Genomic DNA, 22,722 nt, shown 5'->3' on the forward strand with positions numbered 1-22,722 from the left:
CCACGGAGTAGGCTACCACTCATTCAATTTACAGTCAAATGAGCGTTTTGTTTTTATAAAAAGTTTTATTTTTGGGTGAATATTCCCTAAAAATGAATTTGAACTTAATATGACTGATAAAAAAGCAAGCATATATAATATATATCATATATAATAACTGGTATTTCCAACCTTCTGGAGCATATAAATGATCAACGCTGTTTTCTTATAATGGTAGTAAATTGATTTGGGACTCTCTGGTATCTCTGTAGGGATGCAGACATGGACAGCACACAGTGAAGGGACACAGACACTGGAACAGACGGGGGGCTACGCCCAGAGCAGCAGTACAGTACAGAACAGTGTGACCTCATTATAGTCAGCACCTTCGGTTTTATACTACCAGCATGTCCTCAACCCCAACATCGTTGAGTTTGTACATTGCATTTCGTCCGGTCTAGTGGAATCTTTAAGGAAATGGGTCAATTTGGACTTGATGTGAACCATTTCCCGGTTCCTCGAGGTCGGACGTTACGTCCCAAAGGAACAGGGCCTCACATTGGGTTACGTTCTAAATAGAGCACGAAGAGGCTGTTCATCTACTGTTACAGCAAGTTGGGCTGCACAGAAATATACATATACAGATCTTTATGTATATTTACCATGTTTGGTGACGGGACTGAAATCAACTGCACTCATGTAAATAAAAGGCAAACGAAAGGAAATATTGGAGAAATGAAACCACAAACGATACAGAGAAAAGTGAGGCGGGAGATAGAGAAGAGACGTGAAACACCAGAACATTCGTACAACATACTGGACAGATACTGGAACGCCACGCCACAGAGAAAGAGACGAGTATTAGGAAAAATGGTTTAATATCGGAGACAGAGGCAAAAAACTGCATCACACAACATACATTTACAAAAATAAGTCTGACTGTTCCAGCTACACAGTTAGGTTAACAGCAAAGACAGAGAAACCAGAAAAATCTAAACAGCTAAAAGCAAAGTCCTCAAATTACTTTTATCTCGTTGTCAAACTAATACATTTATCCACTGAAGGTGACTAAATACTTCTAAATCGTCTAATCGTCTTATCATGGTGACAGCACAATACTCAACTAAATGAAACTTACCGCTGTTGTAAAGACAAACCGCATTACGTACTGTATTTATAAGCCAAATGGAAAACTCCTCGACCCTCGTTCCGAGAAAAGAAACCAACGAAAGGAGAAAGGAAAGCAACGTGAAGATTAAAGAAGAGGAGGCTAAGGATACCAAGCCAAAGTGTTCTCCTAAAAAATCTTTATATCAAAACCTCCCATTCTGGAAGCCAACTTAGAAATCAAACTCGGGAAGCAGTTGCTGTCGGCCCCGGGCTGGGGCCGCGCAGCCTGTCGGATAGTTTTTTTTTCCTTTAATTGCCAGTATAAAAAGTTCCACTGGTACAAAAGGCATAAGTACAATCAGTGATAGAAATAGGAAAGCCTGCTTTTTTTGTACTTTTTCAATTCCCATCCAATGACAGATTTCCAAAGTGTTGTCAAACAAACATGTATCACGCTTACATAATCCACTGAAATGCATTGACTTTGGCTTTTCTCAAGACAATACTTAAAACTATTTAAATCTTTTCAGAATCAAACGAAATGATATTAATCTACAGACGACAAGCTTTTGTTACGGCACGTTAGATAAACACATACATTGTTTTCAAAAAACTTGACATAAGCCAAAATGCAAAGAAACTACACATCATTTTTTTTCTTCAAAATACAATTGTTAAATAGCACTTAAGAGAAAGAAATGAACCAAAGAAACAACAAACAGGTTTCAGATGTGTGTGGTGCGTTAAACCCCTGAGTCCCGAGTCTCAGCGAGAACTCCTGCAAAGACTCCTGTGAGCTTGTGCTTTACTAAACATCAAACGAATGTGTTTCTATGCGTGTGTATGGTAAAATTGTGCTGGCCGTGAAAACGTACCCTGTTTGTCTGAAGTCGGCGGAGTTGATTGTGATGAAGTGCGCCGGACGAACGTGAAAACTAAGGTGGACTAAAACTAACCGCCAGTGTTTCAGAAGCCCCGATACTGAGCTGAGGTAAAGATACTTAAGCTAGTCCATTACAGCGATATTACATGAAGCAAATCAAATGAAATCGAACAAAGTGGCATTTAATAAAACCTCTGCATGATTATAATCTCCACATGCCACACGGGTTGAACGAATACGGTTTTCATCAAATTTATGAGACGGGTCACCGGTCGGTACCGAGTACTGAGTAAGCAAACAAGTCATCAGTTTTAATACTGCGTGTTAACGCGTGTGCTTTTGTGTTTGTGCTAGCGGTTATAAAATTTGGCAATGACTGACTGACTAACTGTCACTTCCCAATACGAAACCGTTTTAATGGAAAACAAATCCGTTGGGCCTTATTCATGAAACACAAGCAGAGCGATTTTTCGGGTGTCAAAATGGAATACATAAAAAAGACTGCAAATTTACAAGAAAAACATGTCATTTTATATGACAACTTATTTAATGGTATTTTACTGGTGCTCCAGCTGATTTTAGATTTTTTTGGAGGGGTTGTTTCAATCCAAAATACTGGGTTGTTTTAACCCATTGTGGGGTCAAAAATAAACCATTTGCTGAGATAAATTAACCAAACAGTTGGGTTTTTCCATTTTGACCCAATGGTGAGTTAAATAATCCAACATTTTTCCATCCAGCAATTTCAGTATTGGTTTGAAGAACAAGTGCAGGATTTTGCATACTAATGGATTTTTGCAGTCTTGGTAAATACTGGGTCAAAATGTCAATTTTTGACCCAACCACGTGTTAAATCAACCCAGAATTTAGTGCTGAAACAACCCAATATAGGTTCACTTAAACCCAACAGTCGAGTTCGTCCATATGTTTACCAGCATCCAGCGTGTGCTTCATGAAAGAAGGTCCTTTGCTTTTAAACCGGCTAAAAAGTTGGCAGATCTTTGCTTAAGATTCTAAAATAACGTGGACAGATAGAGGACAAACAATCGATCACATGTGCACATTTACACAGACACACAAACCCTTGGCACACGTTTTCATTGTGCAGCAAAATATTCCAGCCCACTAATACTGATCGACACGTTAAGGCCACGGCAGAGCTAGGGTAGAAAATAGTGCTATAAAGTGAAGTAAACGACTTTTAAGGGGGCTGCCTGTAAACTACGTTTGTAAACAATACTTATACGGGCCGTATGAAGAAGATGTGTAAACGTTTTCAGCAGTGCTACAGGCGCTATCAAATAATGAGGGTGAACAACTTTGGCATCAGGACGGTTTTGCTTGTCCTACTAACGTAAAATAGTCCTGATAAAGGCAGCGGGAAGCAAGACTACACTGAGATTTCGCATTTAACAGAAACTAACATAGAACAGCTGTTGTGTGTGATGGTCAAAAGTTAAACTACTGCTTCAGATAAAACTTTCAATGTTGTGTCTCGACACGCATAAATCGTTCACTCACAAACATGCCGACGTTTTCCTGTCACATTTGGCTCTGAAGTAAATAAGTCGGCCTTCAGTGGTGTAAGTGGACCCTTAATGTGTGTGTGTGTGTGTGAGGAGAACTGCTGAGACTCAATCTCAGGGGCTCACATACACACACCGTCAAAGAAAAGAGGGTTGTGAGGTCAACCTTTAGCACAGGTGTGTGTATGCGTGCATGTGTGTGCATATGTGCTCACTTGTGAACGCGTGTGTGTGCGTGTGTGTGTCTGTGCGCTTGTGAGAGAGATTATGACACATGGGCACTTTTTACATCTTTACAAAGAAAATAAGAAAAGCAAAAAACATGAACAGTTTCAGGCAACAAGACCACAGAAGAGCAAGTTAACAACCTTTTTTAAATCTATATCTTTAAATATGAGGGTTCCATACAAAACACTTACGTAATAAAATACCCATGTTATCAAATAATTTCACAAGTAAAACACTGAAGCTGTAGGCAGGATGTACCGTCAGAATTTGGCACTAAATTCCACTCTTTATAAGAAAAAAAAATCACATTTTGCTGAACAACATAACACATCTAAATATTGTTTCCCACAATAGAAATGAAATAATATAATGACACAGATGCTTCACAAGCCGACACTGTAACTCTTAAGAATTTTTATATAGCTAATTACCCAACAAGAAATTTAGCAAAGAGGGACTCCTATCGAAACCAAAACAAAGAAAAGAAAAACAGGAAGAAACAAAACGAACAAAAACAAAAACCGTAGTAGTAATAGTAATATGAAAGGCTTTGTCTATTGTTCAAGTAAATTGATTTTTAGTCTTCTCTTTAAAAACATGAGACAAATAAGACTGTTAGACTTGATGAAACCACGACTTTATCCACGAAAAGCACCGACGGGACCGCGGGTTACACAAACTCTGTTTTTTCCTCTATACATTTAAACAGTATAAAATATAGGTCATTTCATGTGCATTTAAACCACGGATTGTCTAACTGTAAGTCAGTTCAGCAAAAGGTGTGACACGTAGGTAGCATTTCCCCCCAAACAGGGCAACCTTGTTTTTTTATTCGTTTTTCTTTTTTTAATACCTTTACTACTCTAGAAAAAAGTGGTTTTATATAGACTTTAATGAGAAATCAAGCCACTTAAAATGGCCCTTAAAAAACTTTACACTGCCTGAAAAATGTAAAAACCAGAGAGATTCTAATATCGATCAGACAGTTTTTTTTATTAAAACTGTGTGGAAGTAGTCTATTTTGTTCAGAAACCGGCGTAGGTTTCTTACGGCAGGCCTCAAATGAAGAGTGTTGCCGACAGTAAGTCCCGACGCCAATCCCTGTATTAAGCGTTCAAGTTTACTTTAAATGAATGAAAAAGAAAACAACATAAAGAGAGAAATCATAATCTGACAAATGAAAAACAAAACAAAAAAATCAAAAGCAAATATTCGTAATTGTGTCGCCACAGGATTTTTTAACGTGTTTTTTTTCTGTTTTCTTAAAATGATGCTCTGGTTATGTTAGTAAATATATTCTGTCTCTAAAGAGTGAATGCAGCGTTTTCACATTATTATTATACTTTTTTTCTCTTTCCTCCCTCCATTCCCTCCCTCACCAGTTAATCAGAAAAACAAAAACAAAAGCTCAAAATGAGGTCACATGCGAAAAATTTCCAAAAAGATCAGGCTAAGATCAAAGTTCAGAGATCAGTAGAAGGAGACCAGGTTATGATCAGGAGAACTCAGAAAGACATCAGAAACAATGACGGGACGATGAGACTTTTTTTGTACGCCACGTAGACATGCTAGGCAAACGATGAGCATAGAGTCATGGAGATGAGTTCTAGGAAAGAAAACGGGAGAGGAGAGTTACACACACAGCTCCGGCACACAACTAACATCATTAAACCATGAGAACAACAAACGAACAAAAAGGAACGAAACGAACAGACAAAAAACAACAGCAGCAGCAGCGCTATTAACCAGCGTTTCACCGACATCACATTAGCATTTTTAACGACATTTTTTTGTTTGTACGATACACGTAATTCGAATAGATTGCAAACACGTACAAGTAAATGAGGCACTCGTTCAACCACATGAAGTACAAACAAACACTCTTGATCTCCTCAGTAGAAACACACACACCCAAAAGTATCCATCTCGGCCCGGACTCCGATATAAGATCGCAGATGGATCGCTGTTTGGGAGAAACTATTGTTTTTTTGAGGGGGTGTACATCAAAAACCAAACACAAAACAAAACGAAATAAGTTTCCACTACTTATGACAGAGGAGAGAAAAGAAGAAAAAGGACAAAGAGGGACCTGATGGATGGGATTGTGGGAAATGGCGAGAGGGAGAAAGAGGAAAAAGACGGAAAAAAGAAAGAGAGAGGGGTTGTGCACATGATTCTGTGTTCTTGTCACACAACAGGTTGCGTTATACGACTTTATAAGACTACTGGACCAGGCTCTGGATAGAGAGAGCACGACTTTCGGAACCCAATAACTTAAAGATAATAAATAAAGTCCTTTACTTCAGAGGCAGTAGAAATTTTGTATAAAAATAGAACTGCATTTTTTTACAAATGAAATTTACAGGCCTGTGGCTTTCTGCGATTAATTTTTTTTTCTTTCGATAGACATCAAGTGTTCTTTCCCCCACCCCTCCACATAGAACCTAGAATGCTTTATTCATTTTAACCATCGACAGATCAGAATATTTTGTAACGCTCTACACAAATTCTGTTGGACAAAGACCACAATCATCTGACGCATAAACTAGCTTGTTTCTTAAAAAACTAAACAAAACAAAAAAACAAGCAAAAACGTAAACAAAAAAACCCTTACTGACAGGAACCCAAATATAAATAAAAGTCACGGAACATTTGACGGCAAGTATTTTTTGAGGAAGCTGTTCAGGCAGTTGTTGCCGTTGACTACAGAGAGGCCACAGCGGGTTTAACCCTTTCCTCTCTAGTGCCAGTGGGCCAAGGGTTCGAAGGAGCAGCAAAGCCCTGAACCGACACCAGAGGTCAAAGGGCAAAGTTTAATGTGCATATTGGTGCTTTAATCATATCGGAACCTTCTCTACTTGTCCTTACAAGCCTCAGGTTCGCAAAGAGAAACAAAGAATACTTCATACATCGTTCCTTTCTGCTGTTGTTCATCATAAAATGAAATAGCCATTGTATAAATATTTACTTTAAAAAAACAAATACTTCACACATGACTCGAATGAAAAGAAAAAAGAAAATTTGACCGTTAATAGCTGTTCATCCATCGCAAGTCATACAAAATAATGGCGGAAATGGAAGCGTTCATGTGGAAAAAAAAGACAAAATAATACTGTTATTAATAATAAAAAAACAACAAAAAAGAAGTTTACAGGAGAGTGGCTCCCTCAAGGGTGAAACTCCCCCTCGTGCCCCCCCTCCCCCCCCCGGAGTCCCAGTTTGGTAACCGTGGCAGCAGTGGGGACTTACCCTAGCAGTGTAACATGAGAGAGGCCCTAGTGCTAAGATCAGTACGGTTTGCTGTCGTTCTTTGAGCGCTTGAGCTGGACTTTGAGGCGCTTCATGCCGATCTGAAACCCGTTCATCGCCTGAATGGCAGCCTGTGCTGATACTGGATTGTCATAACTGACGAAACCTGCGGAGAAAAGAGAGCCGTGAAGCGCCGAAGTCATGTTTGGCAGCGAAATAATCTACTGCAAGAAATGCTGCTTGCGCACCGCATCTGACGCAAGCAAACTACAAGTATAAAACATAAATCAATGGTTTTTCACACTAAAACCCATTCAGGCTAAAGTTTGTTGAGGTTTTCACTGCATTGAGGGGTGTTAGTGATGTTTTGGTAAGACTCCCCAAAGTTCACTCGCATTTTCTAAATATTTTTTAAAGGTTCTAATATTGTAAATAATATTATGTTTTATGCTCAGGCCCATCATTTTGCTTTGTATAATATATCATCAGAAGCCACAGGGATCCGTTGAATGTTGCCTGTGTCTTCTTTTTGAAAAAGCACCTGTAGACAAGCTTTTATTTTTATTTCATTTTTTTACTTTTGGCTTTTTTTGGACTAACTTGTTATGAAACACCGTTTTTTAGCTAAAAATCTTCTTTACTACTTCTTCACTAATAATCTTAATTAATACAGAAGACATTTGGGGGGGAGTTTGCACATTTTAATATTTAAAAAACTTTACTGAATATTTGTGTCAAAGATGCATTGCTTTGTTGTAAACAGGGTGCAAAAAGCTTTGTGACACAGCACTAGAGTCTGTTAAATATGTCTAAATGTTTATATTGTATGTCACATCTAATTTTCAACAGTTTTTATTCTTTTATTTTTGTGCTCAGTAGAAATGTTTGTGTGATAAACTAAATGGATTATAGAGCCACAGAAAAATTTAAGAGACCATTTCAAAATTATTTTCAGTTTTTCCGAATTTACTATTTACTATTAAGATGCTTTTAAAAGCTCATGTTCACTTTTAAGCAACACAACAGTAATATTTGTATTATATGTATTACATAAATATGTATTTTAATAACCTCGATTTTATCACGGTCTTTATGTGTCTTGTCATGCTGTCAGTCTTTCACATTGCTGTTGGATGACTTCATGTTTGATTTTGTTGAAATTCAACAGACACTTGACTGGAATAGCCACAATATATCTAGAAATTATGATTAAATACAAATTTGTAATGGTCTCTCAATTTTTGTAGCTAATTAAATATATATCTTTCCTATACATGAGATTTCAAACAGGGTAATACCCTGGACCAATAAGTGAACCACTGCGTGTCTACTGTAAATTCTATGCCGTTCTAACATTAGCATGTGTGTGTTTGCGTGTCAGTTCATACCAAAGCACTTGCTCAGATTGGTCTGTTTGTCGATAAAGACTTTGGCAGACACCACATTTCCAAAAGGCATGAACATCTGTAGGATGTCCTGGTCCCCGAACTCCTGTGGCAGGTGGTAGATGAACAGATTGGCCCCTTCAGGTCCTGCTCCATACACACGAAACACATGTACACATTTAGCGAACAAACCAGAACTGTGGCCGTGGCACTGAAATACTACGAAGTCAATGAAGGCTTGGGTTTGAACGGACAGTACACACAGTAGCTCCAAATGGAAATGTACAAAGACTATAGAGCGTTTCATCGGACGTGCGCGCGCCTGACCCCCAGTTAACTTTATATTTAATTGAATTTATGTTAATATTAATTTGTATTATTACTTTACTGTATAATAATTATATTAAATAAACGATTTGTTGGATTTTGTTGTATGTTTACTTGATTAAATAGACAATTTGTTGAATGGGTCCTGTAGTTTGGTCGCATTTAAAGAAACCGTATGGTACAGTGACATCTAGCGGTCGAGCTCGGTATCGCAGTCTAAATTCAAAATATTGGAGATACAAGTTCAGCAAAGTAACGGTTCTTCTCGGATTCTTTTGCTTGTTATCAGAAATAATCTACAGGCACTCAGTTGTTTGTGAATGTGTACTGGAAGTTAACTGCAGCCCACGAACGTGTGCATGCGCAGGAACGTTTGTTTATGTCGTCACTTTGAAACCATCTAATAAGTAAGTGTAAAAACTACATTGTTGTTTCGTTCAAAGTGTTGTTTTTTTTACATCGTTTTATGTATTTTGTTTGGTGATGCCAGCGGGCTGATATTACACGCTGGGGCTTTAGGCTTTAATTGACTAAATATACATGAATGTGTTGACACGCCATCATTAAAAAAAGCCAACGCTCGCTGCAAGAACCTAAAAAACAGCGTGAGCTGCCTGTACCACGTTCCCAGAGACCAACAACTGAAAGATGATGGAAAACAAAAACGCATCCTGTGAGTTTGTATATGTCTGTGTTTGTTGTCCTACCCTCTTTCTGGCTTCCCGCAGCGCTCTGTTGCTGCAGTAAGGACTGGCTGTAGAGGGTGGGCAGGGCGGCGGCCGCGTACTGTTGGATCCCTGAGTAGGCCTGTGTGAGAGCGTCCATGGGCCCGGCCGACCCGTTACTCAGGCCCGTGCTGCCCAGCCCGCCGTTCAGAGCCGCCATACCTGAGAGCATGTGAGCAACTTTACATAAAACCCAACAATAAAGAAAAAAGAAGTGCTCTTACTCGTTAGCGTTTGGACTCAGGGAGTGTTTCTACAATACAGCACAACACACGACACCACACACACACACACACACACACACACACACACACACACACACACACACACACACACACACACACACACAAATCCAACAAAAAACACAAACGTAGACAGTACAACACTCGTCGACAGGGTATAATAAAAAACGACACAAAAAACGACGTAAACGCCACTCACGCACACAAACAAACACGAGATAGATAACATACATAATATACCGACGGTGTATGCAAATGAGCAGCACGGCCTACACATGCACACTATGTCACAACAGCAGCACGAAACGATCACCACGGCGACCCTCAGACACACAGAAACATCTGACCAATCACCTTCTTAACCTCACGAAGCGGAGATCCACGTTTAATTATCTCATTATTCGCCATCAGCAATCTTGGCTGTGTTAAAGGGGTTATGGGGACAATGTTCAACTTCTTTAATAATATACAAATGCATCCTCGGATCCATTAAAAGCAAAACCCCTGACTGCGGAAACAGATGCACACGTGCTCCGGGGAGCAACTCCTGTTAGTAAGCATATGGGATACATCACCGCAGATACACTCAGAGGAAAGAGGGTTTTGTGGTGCCAACAGCAGGTTTTACTTTGTTTTTCCAGATCTTGTTTAGTAACTGTAATGATGTCTTTAAAGGGATAGTTCACCCGATAATAAAAATTCTGTCATTTTGAATTGAATTGAATTCTTTATTGTCATAGTGTTTGTACAACCCAACGAACTTTCGAATGCGCTTCCACACAAAGATGCAACACGAGAATTACAATTTAAAACACATCACAAAACAGTACCTATAAAACAATAGTTAAATATGTAAATAATTCAACTGCACACAATTTAGGGAAAATAAATTAATAAAGTTACAGTAGATGGCACTATATATTAGCACAATTTCTTTGTATTTTAACTTTCTCAACCTCAAGAATTTATCGACTGTTCATACACACTGTCAAATTAAATACAGTGTATACCATAACTAAGGTCTATAATTTTGAATTTAGACCGTTGACAATGTTGCCGTAGAATAGCAATCATGAGTTCTTTGGACGTTTGTTATCTTGTTGCATAATGAGAATGGTTTACGCTCTTAATCTTCTGGTTGCCAACTCTGAACCACACCACTATACCATAATATCAAAATAACCTAAATTACTGTAAACACCACAATTTATACGCAAATAGGCAATTTAAGACATAAATGCTTAGTCCTATTGTTCAAACTAAAGCATTTCAGAGTTACTGTCGCGGTACTAAACCGAGGAGGTTATGAAGTTCCTTCAAATGTTAGTGCCATTAAACAAGATGTGTTGTAAGTTAATAGTCCAGTGTATGAAATTTAGCGGCATCTAGCGTTGAGGTTACGAACTGCAACCAACGGCTCACTCCACCATTCCCCCATCCCTACCGAAGCTCAGGACTAAGATGTTGTCATGTTTTTGCTTCTTTGCCGAAGAAGATAACGTATTTACGAAACGCGTTCTGTAGAGCAGTTTATCCATTTTGGGCTACTGTAGACACGGCAAATTCAAAAAATTGTATGTAGATAGAAATAGCTCATTCTAAGATAATAACAACATCAACGCTTCATTATGTAAGGTCTTAATACACCTCTGAATACATAGTTATGTATATTATATTGCATTTCTGTCAATAGATCCTCCTAAAAAATACACAGAGCAACTTTAAGTAGTCAACTATAAACAAGTCAACCGTTTTGCGAACCTCAACTAACTTGCTTAACAATAATCTAATAAAATGATTGCTCTTTCAGACATCAGTTGACCTCAAAGACACAAATCTGACCTAAGAAGTGGCAGTTTATGTTAACGGCCACTATTGCGCACATTGCAAGAACACACGCATGCGCACATTGCGCTTTTACGCATTTCACAATGCAACTACGTGTGATTAAGGATTTACCAGTGTGTGTGTGTGCGTGTTTATAAAGACTGATTCATGAGTATTTACTGACTGGCCTTTGGGCTTGAAGGGCTGGAAACAATAAATGATGAGCGAAGTGCTTGGACGGTCAGCTCCCTCATTTATCCAGCAATAATTACAATACTGACCTTTTATATTTAATTATACTATACAGCCTTTTAAATGAGCATGTGTGTGTGTGTGTGTAAGAGAGTCATTTAAATGAATTTAAATTGTTCTGTTAGAAAGAGGTTGATTTATAAACCTAGAAACCTGTCTGAAAGGTCACCGGCGCAGGAGATTTTGCTTGTGTGCCGGCACACTGACATATACACATGCACGGACCGCCTTGATCTTTAGCTTGCCTATTCTTAGTAATTACACTCCACAACGCCCATTAGGATAACATTCCTTCAGCGTAACCAACGGGCATTATAAATGGACGCAGTCTAGTCCTAACTCGTTCAAAATTCACATTCCTACGAGAACATACATACACATACATACACACAGAACAAGTACACAAACAGTAGCGACAAAACAAGTGCACGTCTATAGAAACACCCAGTGAGCAATGGAGTGGCAGTGTGTTAGCGTGTGTGGAGATGTGGCCGACTGGTGTAAACACAAAAAACTACAAGAGATGGATTTGATCTGATTTGAATGATGAAGCAATTTAACATTCACACATCAATTCAATATGTTAGCAAAAAAATCACTCAAATTCATTGTGCACATATAGCGTGACCCCAGTAAGAATTTGTACATTTAAGCCACAGTGTATGAATGTCATTTCATTGGATAACAAGTATGACACCACAAGCACCCTTTTCATAAGAAATATTTGCAAAAAAAGTTGTTTGAAATGAGAAAAATGTATTTGTTTACATTTGTAAATCCAAACAAATATCCCATGGCTGCATTTCTTACATTCTGTCACATAATGGAATAACATTCATACATGAAGCGGGGCCAAGTTTTTCGGGGCTACTGTATACCCAACATTCTCTCATTTAAACCCAGAGAGATGCCCACACTTTTATCGCCGTACAATCAGAGAAAACATCAGTGTAAACTTTGGTTATGGCTTGTACACTAACGGTTCTATTAAGCGTGTTGACAAAATGTTTATATGCTCTCCTACTTGTAAGTCGCTTTGAATAAAAGCGTCTGCCAAATGAATAAATGTAATGTGTGCATGAGTGCGAGAGCGGGCATCTCTATGAGCAGCGGGCAGCCAGTATGAGGTGATGCTGTATGGTTTGGAATGGAGAGGCTGATGAACGGTAGTACTCACTGTTGACGCTACCTGCTAGTGCATTTATGTTATTGAGGCCAACGGTGGCCCCGGCCAGACCCTGCAGTGTGCCCAGAGAACCCAGGGAACCCATGGAACCCATGGAACCCATGGAACCCATCGCACCCATGCTAGAGTTAGCCGTGGAACCTGCTGTAGGGAAAGACAGGAAGAGCAGAGAAGAGAGACAGATGGAGAAATGGAAGAGAAAAAGAGGCGTTTGAATGTACAGATAAAGTCGCAGATGATCAGATGATACTGGAATGGTCAAAGCTCCAATTCGACACGCACGGGCTTTGGTGGGGGTACTCGGGGGGGAAATGGATGGATGGACGGGTTGGGTAACATCTTGATTATGCGTGATGATTTTGCTGCTGATGTAAAACTGCAACATTGTGAATACGGGCATGATTTTAATGTGTTTTTTATTTAGTCATTAAGTTTCCTAATGAGCGTAATTATCATTAGACTAATTTTGATCTCAAACTGTCTGGTTTAATGAATCTCTGATTCAAACTCTAATTTAAATGTTTGTTTGCGTCAGCACTTCAAACAAAAGTCAGCTTGTTGCGGTTGTCATGTATCAAAATGTTTTTATTTAAAAATATATTTACTGTATATATATATATATATATATATATATATATATAATATAATAATATATATATAATACCATGCAGTTATACCAAGTAGTTTAAAGATATTTTAATGCACATGGTTAAGGACAGTACATTTTTTATTTATTTTTAGTTGTTTTGTTCAGTAGTGTTTACCCTGTTACAATATTTAAAAAATACGCGGTTATAGCAATATTTATATACATAAATGTAAAAATATAACAAATAAATATTTTTTAATGTACTTTACTATGTGTATTAAAATATCTTTACACTACTTGGCAGGGATGCACAATATTGAAGAAAAACACTGTAACTTGCTAAAAAATGCAATATACAATATGTTAAATGTTTATGTCTTAAATATATATATTTTTAATTATATAATGCTATTGCAAACAACTACGATATGCATATCTCAATATGCAAATTAGAAACGTTTAGATAATTTGGATATATTGTGTACCCCTACTATATAATAATAATAAAAAACGAATAATTTTCTATAAATAAATACATTAGAATTAAATTACACTGTAAAAATGGTAAATATAAGGCACAATATACTATAGTAATGTGAAGGAATTTGTCTTATTGATTTTTACAGCTATATTTTGATAATTGAACAGTGTCATTTTACTGTTAACGGAAATGTCTGTAAAATTAATAGATAATGTCCAGAAAATGACCCGTACAATTTCCTTTTTTTCATTCCTTTTTTTAACTGTACAGTACTTTTAGCCATTTTAGAGCAAAATGTAAATATAGATTTCACTCCGCCCTAAAAGGTGAAGAGATAAATGGATGGATAGACGGATACAGTAAATGGATATGGTACTTTTTTGATTCTGTACGAAAATCAGTTAAAATTAGTTTTCGCGTAAGAAACAAAATAATTATGACAATGAAGATTATAGCAATGAAAATGTTTTTACAAGATTTTACAAAACTCCCAACAAAGCAGCTCTCGGGACATCAAAGAAAAGCACTTTAAAGAAAATTCAACTTTTCAACTTGTTTTTTCTTTGCCCCATTTAAACAAATGCAAGTCTGAAAGAAAATTTGCGAAGAGTTGCAAAGCGAGACACAGATTTGCTAATCTAACCGTAGATCAATGTGCCACACTTATTCGTGTCTTTTGGTTGTACTTTTCAACAAAGAAGGACTTCCAAAATGAGTGAAGCACAGTCAAAGTCACTACCAGCTTTACACCACACACATCCACACACTCATCCAAACATGATGAACCGGTGAACCCTGATGAATGGACAAGACCAAAACACACAACATGAAGACTGACAAAACATACGGACTATACTACAACGTATGAGGGGGACAACGATGCTATGGTGGTGATGATACCGCTATCGAAGATGATGATGGTGACGATAGCGTTGGGGCCATGGCCTCTGGTTACCTGGGCTGGCCAGGGCTCCCAGGGACCCTGTGCTGGAGGTCAGGGCACTAGCGGTGGACGGGCTGGCCGAGCTCTGTGCTGCAGCCGCTGCTGCTGCTAGAGTGGCAAGATTCTGCAACTGCAGAGCATTCATACCTGAAGAAAAACAAAGTGTCAGTGTGTGGATGTGTGTTTAACTGCGCATGGTAAAATAATGAAGGGAACCACATCTGCGCTAAAGGATGCTCATGTGCAGCACGTCTTTCTACAAAATTCAAATCGAGGTGTGTGTCTATGTAAGGGCGAAATTATTCACCTTTGGAGGGAAAAACTCCAAAGGTGACTCTAGATTAACGCGCTGCATGCGGCGGCCGTGACGCCAGCATGCCACAGGAAGTGGCGTGTAGCCAAGAAGGACAGAGATTGGAAGTGATACAACAGGAAAATGCAGCATGTGTCGTATATATACACTCAATGTATATACGCCATACTATGAGGAAGGACGTACACACAGAGAAACACGCACACAAGACGGAGGACGTCTGAATTTGGATGTTAAAGAAGTGTGGAAAGAAGATGGTTTACACTTGGTATTAACATGCGACCTCTATCAGATGTTGTACACATTAAAAAGACACGTTTGTGATCAAAATGTTATCCGATCTGTGTGTCCTTCCTGGCGCAGAGGTAGGCGAGAGCGTTCAACTCAGATCCTAAGGAAATTTAAACGCAATACAGCAATCGGTCGCATAAACCCCGCCCACTATCAGTGTTCAGCCTCTTCTCTCTGAAGGCTGTCAGAAAAAATGAAGGGCATCAGGTGTGGGACGTTGAAAGTTTGCTTTCTTGCCCAAACACTGCACAACTATTCGTTCTCAGTAAATTATATGCACATTTCCCACATCTGGCCGCAATTTCGACCCTATATACTGTATTTATATCCAACGTGGTTTTTTTTGCAACGGTCTCATTCTCATTTTACAAGTTAAAACCAAATAAATTTTCAAGTAAAATCACAACTGAAAACAGTTTTTGAAAAGAATTTACATCGCTGCAGATATTTGGCGGGAAACAGAGATCCAATCAGATACAGATGCCACCTGATGTTGACAAGTGTAAAAATACTGCGTCCTGATTGGCTGGTGATCCGATCCGGCTTGATTAGATTAGTGATTGCATGTTAATGCCAAGTGTAAATGCAGCCATAGAACTGTACAGTCTTGTCAACAGCCTGAAAGCAAGGACGCACAGAATCTGGAGCGATCATGATAAAATATTTTGTTTTTCCAGGCTTATCGCTTTAAATCGCAGCGGTGTGTAATTTGGATTGGTCAGACAGTGCTCTGGGGACGCCACGGTTGTCTGCCCTCTCCATCCACAGAGCAAGCAAGAGCAGTGCATTAAGAGTCTAATTAGCACATCACAGAAAGCAATTGGAGATATTAAATGTATCTCTAATCGTAAAACAAAGTCCAGGTCGTGATACAAAGCCATGCTTCCGTGACGTGTTACAGATCAAGGTAGGCATGAGGTTCCCATCATGCAACATCATCCCAAGTGAAAATTCATTTGTAGAATTGAATTTGGATTGTGAGAGGTGATCTGTATATCAAATGTGGTTGCGAGAGGTGAATAGAGGGATCCGGAAATCAAACGAATATGACCATAGACTATGAGGGCATTGCTTTTGGAGTATCGTGCACCAATGAATCATTCATAACACCAAAAGGTCTTAAAGTCTATTTGGATTTCGTGTTGACTTGAATAGTATTCTACAAGAAGAAAGCTTGAAAAAGCTGCATTTATGTTTTACTAGATAAGAAAGTACAGTGTTGGGAGGTCAAACAGGAAGGCATTGTACGGAAATCGAGGGCTCTTTGACCGCCTTTGTGCTTCTAAATAAAGTGGAAAAGAATCATTTCGAGTTTCTGGCACACGAGTGAAAGAAAATGGGCCCTGAGTATTTGGCACAATGTGAATTCTGTGGTTGAGCGGGGTACTTCTGCGTAAGTGATAGAGACTGATCCATGCGGTATGTTCACACCATCTCTGCAGACTGAGCAGAGAGAGAGGTGTCAGGAGAGGTGATGTTGGCTCTCGCTGAATGTTCAGCATGTGTAATGGAGCTCCTTATGGCTCATAACTCCACCCACAGCACAGACACAGCAGATGTCAGCTGTATATATCAACTGCCAATCATAGATGGTTGCCAGGTGACAGATGGAGGGGCCCAAAGATTTCACAATTCAACTGAGAAAAGCCTTCAAATCCTGTTGAGTTTGAGAGCGCCTGTCGGGTTGAACTTCAAGTAGCGTGCACATACACACTTTATACAGACTGTTATGTTTCTTTGGTCCTATTGGGCAAGAATCTGGATTGAGATCAGAAGACTGTCCACAATAGACATTTGTTTTATTTTTTGGCTTTGTGGCACTTTGATGGAGACCGTGGAACAGGAATAGAATACTCTTCTGGAGCTTCTGGAGCATGTGAGTGGTTATTTTACCCCGTAAAGTCTTTTTAAATAGAAATCTGGACCTAATTGATAGCTTTCATATATATTTTTTGTGTTGCATTCATTCATGTATGGAACATCCAGACTACAAGATCTGAAATGTCACCACAGTTTTGTGTTCCACATAAGAAATAATGTCAGATGGAGCAACATGAGTGTGAATAAATGAAGACTAAAAATTTAAATGGTTTATAATTCTGTATATAATCTGCATCTATAACAACCAACCACAGCGCCCACCATTCGTGGGCAAGTGGCATTCATTTCCGAAAATAAACGGTTTGATTAAACAGCTAAAACTAAACTGTTTTCACCCAATATATTCATTTAAAAGATGAGGTCCAGAAAATGAATTCAATTGTTACGTTAATGTGAGAATTTCTCGCACTTTAATTGTGAGGTGGCAGCTGCCGCTGGTTTGGCTTGTTGCGGACCTTACTCTTGCTGAGAGGCTGTCACAGAAGCACGGCTGAACTTAAACAAGACCTTCCAGAACTCTCTTCATAATGATAAACAAAAAACGCCACAGTCCTGCTTGCCCTCTCCACGAGAGCCTACATTAATGAGGAAGCCACTCTCTGGTGTGCAAAACTGCTGTCCTGGGGGAAGGCTTTAGGAGATAAAGGCACTCATCCTACACACACTATAAGCCATTTTGGATGCTAATACGTTCTCTGTCTTTCATCCTTAGCAGCTGCAATTAGGCGGGAGCGTGTGCTATAAATATTTCACTTTCTTTGAAGGCCTGGCAGCTTGAAAAACAGACCACAATTAAGACCTGACAACAACAGAGATGCACACAGGGAACGTTACGGAAAAGACAGTAAAAATGCAAAAAGAGGAAAGCAAACTAACCAACTAGGAATAAAAAAATGAGCGCGTATAGGCAGCAGCCCACTGGCTGATGGTGAAAACCCTAATCATATTCCAGAGTGCTAAACCAACTCAGCATGAAGAAATAATAACATGTCATGTTGCTTCCATGAGAAATCCATCTCATGTTGCTTAATTCTCTGTAGGTTCTTGGTAAATTTGACAGAATTCACGACACAGACAAATTGTGATAAGTACGCTCTTCAGATAAAGGCCCTTTTGGTCCATCTGTTGTTTGAGTGTTGGCAAAGTGAAAATGTAAAAAGCTGAAGACAGGTAACCGTTGATGGGTCAAATCGTTATGATCTGGTCACTGACAAGCCTCACAGAGGATGTGATTTGAAGATGAGACAAACTCTTCTTTCAAGGAACAAAAGAAGCTTTGACATACAGCAGAATAGCTGTGGAAATAATGGATTTTATTCACAAAGTCAAGTCTCAGTTCATCTTCACATTTTGACACACAATCACACATACTCTTGCAGACAAACAGGCGCTTCCAACTGTGCTAGACACTGTAACGTCCAACGACTCTGTAGAGTGTTGAAACTAAATTTCAAGACAGAAACTCCTGGTTCTGATAACTAGGTTAAGATCTGTTGAACAGCATTTGTTACGTCATCCAGAGCTTGGTTGAATGGTTTAGTAGAGGAATGGGGGTTTAGTTGAGGAGCTACAATGGGGCAAGTTGGGTTAACACAAATCTGAGATCAGAATCTCACCTGCCATTTGTTGAATACCACTGAACGCTCCTAGGTTACTGGAGGTGGTCGCTTGTTGGAGCAACTGGGAGAAACAAAGCGAGAAAAACAACATTATGTCACAATCATCATTATACTTGGGCTTATGATAATGGAGGTAGTACAATGTTTCAAGGAGGTAGTGTTAGCTACATTTAGATGAGACAGTGTTGATTTTTATCTTTTCACATGTTTTATGTATTCCATAAGGCAGTCTGTCAACAGTAAAGCAACACAACAGCTTCTCTAAAATGGTATTACCTCAGGGTGTACCTCAAGTAACAGGACAAGGCCTGCTTTAATTTTGAGATTACCAAAATATTTGAGAGTAGCAAACTTAAATTCAAGTAAAAATTAGGACATAATTGATATTTAATGTAAAGCTATAAGGATGGGACTGTGCGTAACCTACGTATTTTGACTGCACAGATGGTTAGGAGAAAACGTTTAAATTATTTTGTTAACAGAAAAAAGATTCACTCTTTTTCCTGTATCATGAATTGCCTAGTTAGGACTTGAGAATCATTATTAAACTCAACAACTTTCAATATTTTATGAACCAAAAAATATTGCGAAATGTAATCAGTTACTAAAAACAATTATTTGTGAGCAACTCGACCAACAAAACATAATGCTCATAGTAAAAGTGATGATAAAACTAAACTTAATATTAGTATGAAAGTCCTGAAAGGCACTTCTAGGTATGACTTAAACATGTGCCTGTGAAAACTTTCATGCTAAGAGTCGCCTGTGAGTTTTGCTGGCACTGTGTTGCTGGGCTGGGCAGTTTCTGCTCATGAAAGGGGGTGGACGATGGACTCTAAATGATACTAGAGGATTAGGATGACATTGAACTAGACCATCATAATTTATAAAAGCTAGAAGCTAACCTCAATATGACAAGGAAATGGATAAAGCTAAGTGGAAAGAGGAAAAATGGAAGAAGGGAAAAATGACCTGTCCCAATGCTCATGTCCTTATGGACAAACTCTAAAGTAAATGAGTTAAATGTCACCACCAGGTTGTATCCCCTTTATATTTAGGAGAACGAAGACATGGGTCCGCGAAATGGACTTCCCGAGCACTATTTATTATTTATTACTTTCATGATAACTTTAATTAACACGTGTGGTTACATTCGTTGATTTGTGAACGGCAGAACCACCCATCACTATTTCGAGTATAGGGACCGGTTTCGATCAAGGCACGATTGAGGTTCAAAAGGATGAGAGCTTGGAAAGGGCTACAATTGGCTCAGAGAGAGCGAGAGAAAGGGTGTGGTCTGCACTAAGAGAGGGATGGGGGCGGAGACAGTGACTGACTGCGGCGGCCGCGCTGGCTGTGCTGCTGGTGGGCGTGGCTGCGTGGGTGTGTCCTCTTACTGCCAGATACTGTGGGGTGAGGCCGGTCAGCCCAGTGAGACTGCCCCATGCAGACGCGCTGTTCAACTGCTGCATCTGCTGTGCCAACTGCTGCTGGAGCCGCCGTTGTTCCTTATCCTTCTGTGTGTCTGCAAACTTCACCACCATTGGGGAGGAGCAGCCCTGCATGAACAGAATAAAAGTGCCAAGGAGAAAGCGTTAAAAAAAGGGTAAGCTAAGCATCTAGAAGAGCAGTGATCGTGTGCGGTGGTACTGCATAAACTGATAATGGTACACAAGCGCGCACACACACCGGTTAAAGCGACGGGAGTTCTTGGTGAAATGAGAGCTGTGTGCTGTGCCTGTGTGGCTGATTTTATTTCCCAGGAAAGCGATTTCCTGCTTTATAAAACTATTTCATCATCTGCCTGAGAGAGCGAGCAAGATCTCCCACCCCATGGCCCACACTGCACCCTACAGACCTGCTGCGTTTCTGCTAATCTCTCTTGCTTTCTCTATCTCGCACGAAAACGGGGCAAACATCTCAGGCTGGACCTGTGATGCTTATTTAGCTGAACCCTGAGGGTCAGTGCCAAATAAGAGAAGTGCCTGTGCTAGTTCTTGAAGTGAAAATTGTTATCGTTTACCACTGTGTCTCTCAAAAATGCTATGTTTAATGCTTTTACATAATATGAAATGAGATCGAAATGCAACTGGATGTTTTTTTAAGTTAAATAAATAAATTAAAATAATTTAAACGATACATATATGGTTCATATAAAAGTAACGTAAATTAGATTTTTATACATTAAAATAATAATAATTGGGGAATGTTAACTGTCATCAAAGTCGGTCCTCAAATGTATTTAGAAATGTATTTTTTTATTTTTGGTTGAAACATGACCTGGACCTGACATGTTTACTGAGATTCAGCCAAAAAGTCGTCTGTAATTGTGCATTACATTTCAAGTTTTCTGCTGCCATACAATAGCTGCTAGAAATCTCTCACATATAAGCACATAACCGGATGTTAAAATGTAAGAATGTCAATGAAATTCAGTGGAGAATGAAACATCATTACATGTATTAATATTAAAGCTGTTCCTCAGGCAACCGAAACGAACACAGGGCGCCCGTATGGAGTCGCAAGAGGACGAAAGACAGAGACAACTGCTTCATGGCAATTATTCTAAATGTCTGTCTCTTGTCTCTACCTTACAGGTGCTGATTCACTCCGATAAATCACTCTACCGCTTTTATTGTCTGCGCTCTGTTACACAGAGTAACAAGATGAAAGATCACAGACCCTCTGTAAAAGCGCATGTGTGTGAGGGAGAACGTTCGTGTTTCTCGGAGGTGGAGCGCCTCGCATCCACCCGAAGATTTCTTCAGCGTTCCCTCCATTCTGAGAGCTGATTTTCTTATTTCTGCTCTCAGACGGATAGGAGGTAAAAATAAAACTTGTGAGGAAAAAAATGAGATTCAACTCAGGCTGTCATTCGAGTGCTGCCATCTCCGAGCTAGCATCTCGAGAGACCTAAAAATCTCATTACTCACTCTCTGTGTTTCAGTCTTTTTTCAGACGCACTCACACACTCTTTCTTCAGGCTAACGCATACGCGGTTGAACCTAAAGAGTACGTTTTAAAATAAGTTGTGAATTACAAGTAAACATAACAAGTCCAGGTCAATATACATATTTTTACTATTATTATTATATATTTTTATTTGATTTAACAATTTATATAACTTATAGTATGTGAAAGTCCTAAAATCTAAAACATTAATCTACATTTTAATTTTTACATTTAAATGACCACATATAAAACATATATAACATTTAACTTCTTGATTTATAACACATTACAGTGACACACATCTTCACATTTCGGTGCTGACAGTGCTTATAAAATACCAAGTACACACGCTAATGCAATATGCAATATGCAGGTGCATCTGTGGGCACACACAAAACACAGTAAAACAATCACATACAGATAAAATCAGACAAACATAAATTGGTCAAATGGGTAAAACGTCCAGGGAGATGACAGAAAACTGCCGTACTGAGCATTTGGAGACTAAATTAAAGAAGTAAAACCTCCGGCAACTGTGTGTGTGTGTATCCAGGTGCCGGCATGTGACCATTCTACTGTCATATCCGTTTTCATTAAGTTGTGACATTCAGAAAGGCCACGAATTCCTCTGTGTGAGAGGAGGGCACGGAAGATGGCCAAAAACAAACATCGACCCAACACAACTTACCCAACCTCATGTAAACCCGGTAATTACTTCCCCTTTTATAATCAGA

The 22,722-nt window shown here is 39.1% G+C and overlaps 1 protein-coding gene across 21 annotated transcripts in view; it reads right to left on the reverse strand.

Annotated features, from left to right (window-relative positions):
* Positions 1-165: 165 nt before the first annotated feature.
* celf2 (cugbp, Elav-like family member 2) overlaps positions 166-22,722 on the reverse strand; it is a 146,580-nt gene continuing 124,023 nt past the window's right edge. For 3 of the 21 annotated variants that reach the window (XM_057324595.1, XM_057324603.1, XM_057324602.1), the window contains exons 7-14: positions 20,374-20,595; positions 19,034-19,097; positions 14,945-15,079; positions 12,911-13,063; positions 9,395-9,592; positions 8,364-8,507; positions 6,976-7,141; positions 166-5,332 (exon numbers count right to left, since the gene is read on the reverse strand). In XM_057324595.1, coding sequence (XP_057180578.1) covers positions 7,014-7,141; positions 8,364-8,507; positions 9,395-9,592; positions 12,911-13,063; positions 14,945-15,079; positions 19,034-19,097; positions 20,374-20,595 — 1,044 coding nt within the window. In that variant the 3' untranslated portion in view covers positions 166-5,332; positions 6,976-7,013. The remainder of the gene's footprint in view (positions 5,333-6,975; positions 7,142-8,363; positions 8,508-9,394; positions 9,593-12,910; positions 13,064-14,944; positions 15,080-19,033; positions 19,098-20,373; positions 20,596-22,722) is intronic. The other 18 variants (XM_057324610.1, XM_057324604.1, XM_057324614.1 and 15 more) reach the window with 16 other exon arrangements.

The sequence above is a fragment of the Triplophysa rosa genome, linkage group LG24 (assembly GCF_024868665.1).
Source record: "Triplophysa rosa linkage group LG24, Trosa_1v2, whole genome shotgun sequence".
Classification (NCBI taxonomy): Eukaryota; Metazoa; Chordata; class Actinopteri; order Cypriniformes; family Nemacheilidae; genus Triplophysa; species Triplophysa rosa.